This window comes from Mus pahari, chromosome 9 (assembly GCF_900095145.1).
Source record: "Mus pahari chromosome 9, PAHARI_EIJ_v1.1, whole genome shotgun sequence".
NCBI lineage: Eukaryota > Metazoa > Chordata > Mammalia > Rodentia > Muridae > Mus > Mus pahari.
The window spans coordinates 53,692,080-53,704,424 of record NC_034598.1 but is presented as its reverse complement, the minus strand read 5'-3'; the positions used below and the strand labels follow the sequence as shown (position 1 = coordinate 53,704,424).

Sequence of the window (12,345 nt, the reverse complement as noted above, 5' to 3'; positions counted from 1 at the left end):
GAGATGAGAGGACAATTTGCAGTCGTCATTTCTCTCCCTCCATTGGTGTGCATGAACCTTAGAGTCAGACTTGACAGCAAGAGCCTTTCCCCACAGAGCCATCTTGCGAGCCTTACATTATGAAATCTTTTATTACACAACTAACAGGCACATTGAGAAGAATCTCATAATAAAATTATGAGCACTCAAGTTCTGTGCTGCAGCATGTGTCAGGTAGACAAAAACCACCTCAGTCAATACAGAATCTATGCCAAAACACAGCTACTTTAAAACATCCCCAGCTCTTTCCTTTTACGTTCTAGAGTAATAAGGAAGCCTCCCTTGTAGCTCCTATTAAGGACCAGTCTATGTGAGGAAGAAAAAAGTTAAAAATACTTAAAAGAAGTTTGTGATATTACTAGCAAGGAACTAAAAATCTAAAATTTCGTGGTAAAACTATAATGCAAAACAATAAACATGAACTACAAACTTGGATATATCCTACATATTTAGTTTCATTAGCTTTTTCTTATAGTTACAATTCACAAAGTACTGTACATATTACAGCAATATTCTTTGGTGGACTGTGCTTCCAAACCATTTATAAATTGGCTTGTTGACACTAGTCATAAAATATAACAGATAAAATGTAACGGGTATAGATGTATAAATCCTAAAGTTGTCTTTAACTAACGCATTCATACTCGGAAAGCTTTCTGAGGTGTGTGTGAGTGGCTTTCAAAGAGTAAGTGCACCGAGCACCCACCCCGCTCTCTCGTCTAAGCCTACCAGGTATGCACAATCTGAACTTTCTAAAAACATCATCTCAGCGTGCAAATACATGCTTTAAAACATTTATTAAGTAGAATTTATTGAGTAACTCACAGCTTAAGATTTTCTTTACTACAACTTGCAGCTGCAGTGATACATGATCAACTGTATCTGTATATACATAAATATTATGATCGTTTGGAGGAGTTAAATCAGGTATAAAACAAAGAATTTCAGCTATTAGAAACTCCCAGTTAGCATTTACTGTAGTTTAGCAACATTTCAATATCTTAACAGCACTTTTACTTAAACTCCATATTTTATAGTCAAAGATAGTATTAATAAGCCACAAGAAATAATTAAATTCACTCCTTTATATAAATCTATCAGTTTTTGAGTAGTTTTGCTTAGTTAAATTTTTTGAAAAATCCAAAATTTAAAGGGAGAGAGGGGAAAAAAAAACAATATTCTTTCTCTCTTACTTTCTTTTACCTGTTTATTTTTAAGTAATGTACATTTTTGTGTGTATGTACTGGTATGTACACATGGGTCCGGGAACCAGAAGAGGCCCAAAGAGGCTTGGAATCCTTTGAACCTGGAATTACAGATGGCTGTGAGTCACTAATGTGGGTCCTGAGAACCAAGCTCAGGTCCCTCTGCAAAAACAGTATGCGCTCTGAAGCACTGAGCCATTTCTCAAATCCCATTCTGTCTTTCTTTCTAATTAAGGTGCTTTACTTTACAGTAAGAGTGGAGTGGGCAGAATAAAATTTGGGTTAGGAGACAGCTCAGTGAATAGGAGTGCTTGTGTGCTCTGATTTCAAATGTTCGGCATGCACAAAATAAGACTGGGCAGGACTGTATGTGCCTAGACCCCAGCACTAGGGGCTGGGTATTGGGATGAGAAAAGTAGATTTTGGGAACTCAAAATACTGAGCTCCTGGTTCAAGAGAATAAGGTAAACATAGAGAAGATGACACTAATATTCTTCTCTGGTCTCTGTATTCACATTACATACACATTATTTTATTCTGAAAACTTTAGGGCATATTCTTTGAATCATACCTCCTCCCAAATGAACAGAAGTTGTCACAAATATTTAATCTCATTAAACTAGCTTAATTCTCTCATCAAGTCTAATCTTTAATTTGACAAATGTTGATCTATGAAGAACATCAAATTCTTTAACTTTCTAAGACCACATTTTCTCTATGTCTGGGAAAATAACATCCATTAGATAAGGCTATTAAAACATTGAATGAACTAACTCTACATCATGTCCAACAGCACGCTTACTTCAAGTACCAACAGATGGCAGGTAATCAGAGCAGGGGTTTGTGTCTGGTGGGGATGAAGGGGACTCAGCTTTGAGGAGACTGACTAGATCTGATTTGATCTTCCATCAAGCAACTTTCCTACTGTGTGTACTGAATTTTGTAGTTTCACTTAAGAATGGCTGAAATGAGTTTGAAAATCGCTGCTTTGAAGTTTTTGTGATTCTGGAGGGAGGTATATGGCTAATAGCACCATTTCTTTTATTCTTTGAAAAATTTTAATTGTATGTGTTCAGGTGCACTCGTATGTGTGCACATGCATGTGTGGCCAGAGGGCAATGCGAGGTGTCACTCTTCAGGAGTGATTCATCTTGTTTTTTGAGGTGGGGTCTCACTGGAACCTGGGCTTTGCTTGTCTCCATTGCTCCAGTGCTGGGATCAACCTCAGGCCCTTACGCTTGCATAGCAAACACTTGGTGCGCTGGACTAGCTCCTTGCTAGCTTAGTATAACTTGACATATAGCAGACATTTACTATCAGTTAACTTATCTTACTTTCTCTAATTTTTTTATAACTCTATCACATTACTGATGTTGATAATCATTTTCAAATAAGCCAGTAAAGAAAGTCATCTACACACTGAATCACCAGTCACTGTTAGGTACTAGCTACTGAAAAAACAAACTAATCAAAGCATGAACCTTATAGTCTAAGTATATTTTTTTAAAATACTAGTAATAGAGAAATTAAGGGAGAAATTCTTTAAAGTAAGATCAATGGATATTGAGAAAAAGAGGGACAGCTGAAGAGGTGCTATGACCCCTGGGTTAGAATCTGAAGGGTAAATTAATGTGATCTGATGCACCTACAGAATGGGATGAGATGGCTACTATGACCATTTGAATGGTTCAAACATTTTCCTGGATAGATGCAGGAAGTGGGAAGAATGGTACACCAGGCAGATGGATAATGCATTTAAAAGCATACTGTAGGAACTCTATGGTAACCAAAAGACAAGAGTAATCTACAGATGGACAACCAGGCAAGAGGCTCAACCAGGACCTGCGTGGGGGCTAAGGGGTCTGCATTTCATAATCCTTAAGGATGCAGAAACTATTTCTGAAAGGCAAATAACTAGATTTGTATTTCAGAATGAATTCTGATAAAGGAGGACTTTGTGAATATGTAAGAAACTAGATGTAGCAAGATGTGCTGAACCTGAAAGGTAAGTGCTGGGACAGGAACAGAAATAAAGAGATAGCTATAAGGTAGAACCAGTTTCTCACTGTAATTAAATACACTACATTCTCAATATATTGAATTTTTAAAATTGTATCATAAGGGAAGATGAAGAAATTGAGAGCTGCCAGACTCAAGAGGGATGGGCAAACTAGGTTCACTTGGCCTACCGCTCCGTTAGGCTTACTGTAATGCAGGTGAATGCATCACAGAGAACTACTTTTATACTGTTAATATGGGGGAGTCACACTGCAACAAGACCTTATAATGTATGGCCAGGAGAGACAAAACCACTATTTGATCCTTTATAGGAAATCTACTGATCTTACAACATTATTGCTTGTTACTGAAAACATTCTTAAGAAATAGAGTGCTTCCAAGTGCAGGAAGAAAATCAGAAATCGCTGTTACTGACCAAGGAGGCTGGAGAAGCGTTAGGAAGAGGTGGCATGAGACAGAACCGACCACACACTACACAACATTCACAAAGTCTTTCACTGCAAAAAGTTGCATCTAAAATAAGCATCACTGTTGAGCTGGAGAGATGGCTCAGCTTTTAGGAACACTTGCTGTTCTTGCAGAGGACCTAAGTTCAGTTCCCAGCACCCAGCTGGCTTACAACCAAGGGTGACTCCAGGTCCAAGGAATCCAACGGCGCCGCCTTCTGGTCTCCATGGGCACCAGGCATGTATGTGGTACAGACATACATGCAGGTACTCAAACATACACATAAAACAAAATAATTCTTAAAAAAATGATTGCTAACGAGTACCTGTCCTTGGTATAGGCCAGCATCCTGGATGGTGCTGTCGGGCTTATTCAGTGGCTCAAATGTGTTACTCATATATTTGTTCCACAGTCTGGCCTCCTTTTCATCTGGAATATTGAAGATTTTTCTTATTTCCTTTTCAATCGTATCTGAGATTTAAGAAGGGAAGATATGTAAATACAGTACACGTAAAAATAGTTTACTAGCTACAAAGAGCTAAATTCTTATAAAACTAAACATTATAGATTTATTAAAATAAGGATAAAATAGCAAAAAACAGATAAATATGTAAGAAAATATTTAGAAAGCTTTGTCTTAAGAGTTTCTATGTGCTGTTAAGGGGGAAAATAATAATTTTAACACTGACAGATGATTATTTGAGGAATTTAAGATTGTAAAAGGTAAGAATTAAATTGTCTAACACTAAAATATAATTTGTTCACAGGGTAAACTTTTAACACAATATAAAATCAATGTATTTCTAAGACTATGAAGGAGTTAGAAACTAAACTGTGGGAAGGAAATACCAACAATGGAAAACTGTTCATATTCACAATGCAATCAACTGAAGACTATCTCACACTGAAACATACATTTCCACTGTGAGGTTATGTGTGAGATGGTAAAAATACGTCCAAATATAACATTTTTTTTCCTTGAAGATTTCTTTTTAGACAGGAAGACAACTGCTACACTTATGTGTGTTTTCTTATTTGTGTGTGAGGAGGCATGGGCACGCACGGGTACTGTGGAAGCTCCATGGGTGAACAGACTGTCATGTGTGGCTACAAGTACAACTTTCCCTACCGAGCCACATTGCTGGCCCAGGGCACCCGAGGTTTTTACCTGGGCGACTGCAAGACAAGGTAGTTAATTACCGAGGCAGGGAAGACCATCAAATAGAAGACTTCTCAGCAGGGGAACAAAGCTTAACTTTACAAATGATTCAGACTCTTAGCAGACATATGTGAAGATAGGAGAAGCTGAAATGGTATGTAAAAGTGTTGGGTAGAACATTAGTAAAATATTTTAAGCCAGGAAATTAGATGAATTATTAATTTTTATTAATAAAGAATTTTTAGGAAGCCTTACAACAAATTATGTTCTTAGCAGTAGGCCTCAAGTATGTAATGTTGAGTTTTATCTCCCAGTGGACACCCTTAGTGCCAACACAACTCAGAAGGTAAATATCAAAGGCAAGTATTTCAGCCCAAGATGTCAAACTATTTCAAATAAGTCATACGGGCAGTACAAGCTGAAAGCAGAGTGTTTTATTACTTTAGCAGCAACACAAAAATGGAAATTTAATTTTCTAATTTTGGGTAGACAATTTGGTAAAGCTTTTAAAAAATCAGTTTCAATCAAGTTTTTAAAAAGACCACAGGGGGGCTGGTGAGATGGCTCAGTGGGTAAGAGCACCCGACTGCTCTTCCAAAGGTCCGGAGTTCAAATCCCAGCAACCACATGGTGGCTAACAACCATCTNTAACAAGATCTGACGCCCTCTTCTGGAGTGTTTGAGGACAGCTACAGTGTACTTACATATAATAAATAAANAAATCTTTAAAAAAAAAAAAAAAAAAAAAAAAAAAAGACCACAGGGAAAAGTATATATATCCACGTTTCCCTTATTATCCTAATTCTAAGCAATTTGGAAAACATCCATTTAACAGAGTAAGAAATTTCAGGTTTTACAAAAATTCAGTTCATTTACAATTTTATGACATCTATTCAATGTCTATACCCTTAAACAGTTTTAGGATATCTAAAGTATTTGAGTTAAAAGCTGTGTCAGATCAAGCTTTCTGATATTTACAAAATTATTCTCTGTAAATTTTTATTTAGTATGTCAAGTAAAAATTTCCTAATGGTTGTTTTCAATGTAGAAATTAAAATTAGGAGTTTGTAAGTAAAATAATCGCCTAAACAAAAGTTTCTGATGGACTGAGCTTTTCTATAACATTTTTGTTAAAATAAAGATTTATAAATTGCTAGAGATTTTATGATTACTTAAAATGTAGCTTATTTATATTCCACTTGGCTCTTGATCTCTAGCTGGCTTTCCCAGAGCCAAAAGGTGGTGTGCAGGTGCTGGGGACGTTTTCAGGATCCCGACCCAGCCAGCGACATGCCTCTGAGTGTCACAGTGGCCAAGAACATCTTGCAGGTCCCCAGGGCTGTCTGACTGGAACTAGGACTTAGGGCTAACTCAGCAGACAGCTCATGCTGGGGACACCTGGGGCTGGATGGTCACACACCCTGCAAGATAATTTACTATTACTACTTTGCTAAACTGGTCCAGTTGCCTAACAGTATTTCTCCTTATAACCGTGAGTACAGACGCTTACTGGCTTGTATTTTCCAATGAGATCACTGTTATTACTATCTTTTTAATAAATACTTTACTTGAAGATCAATGTGTTCTTATGTTAGCACTGTACATTATAAAGGTAATAAGAGAAGACAGGCTAATGGGGGCAAATAAAATCTAATTATATCACATACATATATGAACATTTCACAGTTATTAGCATACAAATTAACATGTGTAATTACAAAATTTAATGTGTTAAATTCACTGTCAGTATTTGTACATTTATTTATTTTTTTTTGTTTTTGTTTTTTTCAAAAGGAGCTCTGGCAAAGTTTTATTAAAGGAAAACTTTGTTTACTTCTCACCCGTCTGTTCTGGCATGCTTCTAATAATATCAGAATCACCTGCGTCAATGATAGCCAGTGTGCATACTCTGTATGCACACGCTGTGCCCAGTTCAATATTATTGCCACTGTAGTGATGGACCCCAGTTTTAGCTAACATGGCATAGTACTCTATTTCAGATTTCCTCAAAGCTGGACAGTTGTTGGCAAGGATAACCAACTTCGCTTTGCCTTGTCTGATCATCTTCAGAGTCTGTTTGTATCCCTGCACCTACTTCCCACTTTTCATAACAAGTTGGAGCCTAGAGTCGATCGACTCCAGAGACTTTTTCGTCTTCTTTGCGGCCACCAACTTCCTGCCTTAGGTGCGGGACAACCCCCAACCAACACCAGCCGCTAAGATGGCCGGGGAGCGAGAAAGTGTATTTGTACATTTATATCTTTTTATGGCTACAGAGACGTAGGTCTACTGAGAGCTTGAGACTGTTTTTCGACATATTCATGAACAAACCCTCAATATGCTATAATAACATCAAGCCTGCGGCCTCAGCTACTTACCTGCAGTGAAGGACATACCACCTGGCTTTTCCTCCTCCGTACTTTACCAAGTTTTGATTAAAATTTATATTTTGTTGTTATAAATATGGCATGCAACTTTTCAAATGCTAATTTTAAAATGTATTTGGTTTTCTTAAATTAAAAGTGGCACAAACATTAAGTTCATTTAATAAACACAGTGAGAAACAAGCCAGCCCACTGTAAGCTAAGACACATATACAAGAAGCTGAGATGCCGCTATGTTTATGAATAACCTCTCAAAAGGTTAACACCACAGTAGCCTACAACTGAGAATCACAACTGAACATCTAAGGCAGCGGTTTAGACTCCAACCAGGAGTCCCAGGTAAACATCTAAGGCAGTGGTCATCTGGGACAGGAGCCTTCATTACCTATTGTGTCAGCTTTGCTAAACCTCCGAGTTACAACATTGTTCATGTTCCCATTCTCACAGAGCTTCAGTTCTGTGAGGTAGACTTCTACTTTGCAGTGCTTTACAAACATACCCTGTTCTACCACCTTAAAAAAAAGAAAGAAAGAAATTAGTATGAATTTTATCAATATAATGCATTCTCATAGTAACATGTATCTTTAACAAGGCTTAAGAAAAAACTACAGACAGCCAAGGAAATATAATTAGCAAGTATAATCATAATTTAACAGTTTAGAAAGGCATTCTACTAATCTGTTAATATTTTGGTATGTAATAGACCATAAACTTACTCATTTAATCAAAATGATTATACACAAGCTTTTTCTATACAATTCATGTACAGCTCTGAATAAAGATAGAGACAAATGCCTACTTTTTAACAATGCTGAGATAGAAAATGTACATGTATCTGTAAGTACTTTTGTGCTTTATGTAACTGTATCTACGAGGTCTGTTATTACTATTTATGTTAAAATACATCTTTTAAAATAACAGCTCTGGCCCTGTAATAGATACATCCATTTCATTCTAAAATGACTTTGTCTGACCTTCAAATGTGTACTTAGTAAGTCAACGATAACACACAGCAAATAAAAAAGTAGTCAAGCATGCAAGTAAATAAAGTATAAAATGATAATATATATATTAGGTTCACCTTTTAAATAAGTGTATTTCCTTTTGCTCTTCTAAAGGTTAACTGTAGGATTTCAGTCATGAACACTGTCTCTGAAAATAGTAATTGGCCTGATACATGATACATTAGACAGATATGGCAAAGGGAGGCTCCACTGACTTATGCAGACTAGCAGCCTCATATCAAACTCGACACAGGAATTACAAACTCCTCTTTCACGTTCAGGAAAAACTGTTTCAACTCACGGTTTTAAAAGAGTTTATCTGAAGTTTTCTGTATAATCCAACATGAATTTAAATTCCTTGGATATGTTCTCTTAATTATGTTACAAATCTTTAAAACAGTCTAACAGACTACCTATCTCATATTTTAATAGGCTTAATCCATAGTGTAAAACTTAAATTGACTCAACTAAAGATGCTTTAAATCTCTTACACAGAATGATGCTGAGTTTAAAGGATACAACAATATATGGAATTTTTATAACGTTCGTGTAGCTAATTAATAATTAAAAAACTAGGAATCAAATATCACTGCTACTAACAAATTTGGGACGGGGACTCCATAGCTGAGTAGAGACTAAGATACTACACTACTGTAATTATATTTTACTTTACTGGAGTCTACATTACAATATTTCTTTACTAAAATTAAATTCCTACTTAACTCGAAAAAGACTGCTGCTGTTTGCTTCCTCTGGACATTTGTATTTACTGTAAACACCCCCAGCGACTCTGCCCACTCCTTTGCTTCCCTTTGTAGAAATGGACAGAGTGTCAGCAAGGAGCAGAAGCTGGCCCCTCCACCGGACATTTCAATGTTCAGTATTTGGGAGGCAGAGTAGGCTTTTTAACCATTTTTTAAAATTGCATTTTTATTATCATTTAAATTATGATTTTTGTCTCTCCGCTGGTAGTTGGGGTTTATCAAGTATCTCTTCATTATAAATTTCTAGCTTAATCCTAACTAGGGCCTTGGAAATACACTGGATAATTTCTTTTGTTATTTTGGAAGTTTGATGAGCCCGGATATTTTACCAGCTTATCAGTGATTGTCATTAAGAGTATGGCATCTTAATGCCTAATGGACTTTGTCATATGTTTCTGTGAGACATATCTCTGACTTTCCCATGGTAAGGTTACAGTCCACACTTTGGTTTTACCAGTTACTAAATTATTGCTGTTATATTTAAGGATTCCATCTTTAGCTTATTACCCTTATACAAGGACTCTAGGTAACACAAGCAGATGTTGAACACTACTTTGGCAAATCACTAAATTCACGACATGGTGTTTTTAATCTTTCAGTTCACAGTAGAGATATTTGCAAAGGTTACATCCCTCTAGTTTCCAAGACTTCCCTACTTTTCCTTTAAGTATACTGGTATGCTCCTCAATCCCAAATTCTCCTCAGTTTGCTTAGGCTGGTTAGGTTTTTATTGATACTCATGTTTTATACCTTCTGCTCACTGTGTAGCCAAAGCCATAGTTCTTGCTATGTTAATATTACAGTACCCAGATAACTAATATGAGCCACCTACCACTACATGATAAGTTATCTTGAACTTACTAACAGTGAACACCCCACATCATTTCTGAGGATAAAAACCTGTAGATTTAAACTATGCTGGCCTGGGGTGAGAATTCTCATGAAGTTCCTATCAAGCCCTGGGCTATGGCTTCCACCATCTGAAGACTCATTTAGAACTGATATCCACATTTCTGTCTAGGTAGGCTTCTTCCTAGAGTATCTGCATGTCCTTGTTATGCACAGCACAATTCTCCACAACAGAGAAATAAGAGGAGTGGGGAAGGGAGAAAAAAAAAAATACACCCAAGATTTAAACTGCAGGGTTGTGTGTAAGCTAATCTTAAAATATATCACAGCAGTAGACCACACCAGTTATCCTAAAACTAGGGAATTAGCCTCAGGAACATAGAGAGGAGGATAAAGAATTTCAGGTCTTTTCCCCCTCCTCTCCTGTTTGAAGGATCCCTTTCCGTGGGCCCCAGACTTCTGCATTGGCAGTTCCCTTCCTGTAGTCTACTGAGGATAGCACACTGTCTCCTGGCTTCTGCTGTCCCTGCTGGGAAGACATTTCTTTGATTTATGCTTTTTTGAGGACAGTGCTTTATCCTAGCACTACTGAGGAGTAACTTGCTGCCTTGTGAACTTTTGATGTGTTTATATTTCTTCAGTCCGAGGAAGCCCGAAACAGAGCTCTCTGACTAGATGTGTTCTCTCCCAGCTTGGAAGCAGCTTCAGCTGCTCCTATCAGGCAGCCCTCTACCTGCTCCACTCCTCTCCCTGGGATTCAGTGACACGGATACACGTTAGACTTAGTCGCCACACCAGGTACAACTGTGCCTTTTAAAGACAGTATGGCCTTTGCTGTAAATTCTACATTTCTATTTTCTTGAATCTGGTTTCAAGATTCACTTTTCATTGGTTACCACTACACTGAAATGTAAAGTACATTACTTATTAGTTTCAGAAGTGTTGGGATCTTGTTGATTGGTCTTGTACAACTTTTCAATTGTTACTGAGTCTAACATCACAGTTAGCTGGACTCCTAAGGAGCATTCAATTCTCCAAAAATGACAAAAAAAAAAAAAAAAAAAAAGAAAAAGGACCTATATTATACAAACCAGAATAAATTATTCAATAATGTCACCTCATTTAGCTTGAAATTTTGTATTTTACAGGAGTAATACCCACTTTATTAAAAAAAAAAGTTTACTTCTCTAAATTATAATTGTAAAACATCAACAAAGATTGAAAGATTGCATCTTCATTTTTAAAAATATTTTATGTTCCAAAACCACTTCAACTTTTAGTTTATTTTTAAAATTATCTTAGGAAAAAAAAAAAAGCAGTGTATGCATTTTGTTCTTATGTCCTCAACCGAACAATAAAGATGACATTAATTCTGTGTTAATCAGCTAATCACATGCATTGTTATGTCCTTAGAATGGTGAAAATGTAGGTAAGTTCCTATATTTGTGGTCAGCTATTATAAGAATCCAGTGCATAGGAAAGATTTTCTGGCTTTTCTCCCAATGTAAGAAGGCTTGAGAATTCATTGAATTACCAATATGAGCTACTCAACAGAAATATATTTATACTCAGTTACCTCTCAAACATACCTTTCTTGCTATTGGCTCCTGGCCTTCCATCAGTGTGTACCAGCTGACAAGTTTATTCCAGCCCTCAGTTGGCAATAGTATGTAATCCAACTCATCGATAAGGTGCTCCTTAAGTGACTGCGCGTCACCATCTACAGAGGGAGAAATAAACTCAGCACAGAGCAGGAAAGCCCTGTACGCAGCTCTCAATGCACATGCACAGCTACACACGAAATAAATACTCAAACTCGTGAACACAGTCTCAAGTATTTACAATAATGAACTCTGAAAAAAACTCTAAGAAGGTTCAAATCAACATATTTTGATATAAACTGTTGCCTGAAAAACTTTCAAAGGATTTTCTTAGATTCCTAAAATACTAACTCATTAATATTAGCTAAGATACCAACAGAAGAGGTTCCTCAAATATTTGAGTATCAGTGATCCAATGGGAGCCATTCTAATGTTAGATAATTTAAGTGTAGGAAATTCATGAGTAAGTCAGTAACTTTTTTTTTTTTTTTTTTTTTTTTTTAAGGACAGGGTCTTGTGATGAGGTTCAGGCTAGACAAGAATTTGTAACCCTCCTGCCTCAATTTCCCAAGAGTTAGTATAGACGTGCTACAAGCTGGTATCAAATTAACAACATAGTAAATGACTCCAATATATGTAAGCTTGGAAACCATGATAAAGGTTTTTAACGTTATTCTGCAAAGCATCTACATCATTCCAGAAGACCCACAAGTCTGGAGTCATCCCTAAAGCTAAAGCAGTGGTAGTTGCACAGAAGTGACCTAGGTTCTGAGATGCTTTAAAATGTCTAAGCTAAATTCACAACTTTTGTATAATTCAGGGCAGAAACCTAGGAATAATTTCCTGAGTCAGAAAAATGGCACTGTCCCATTCT

At 36.7% G+C, this 12,345-nt stretch overlaps 1 protein-coding gene and 1 pseudogene across 2 annotated transcripts in view; both read right to left on the bottom strand.

Annotated features, from left to right (window-relative positions):
* Usp15 (ubiquitin specific peptidase 15) overlaps positions 1–12,345 on the bottom strand; it is an 86,654-nt gene that overhangs the window by 53,895 nt on the left and 20,414 nt on the right. For both annotated transcript variants that reach the window (XM_021205687.2, XM_021205686.2), the window contains exons 3-5: positions 11,460–11,590; positions 7,639–7,765; positions 4,036–4,181 (exon numbers count right to left, since the gene is read on the bottom strand). In XM_021205687.2, coding sequence (XP_021061346.1) covers positions 4,036–4,181; positions 7,639–7,765; positions 11,460–11,590 — 404 coding nt within the window. The remainder of the gene's footprint in view (positions 1–4,035; positions 4,182–7,638; positions 7,766–11,459; positions 11,591–12,345) is intronic.
* Positions 5,979–7,263, bottom strand: LOC110326684 (annotated as a pseudogene).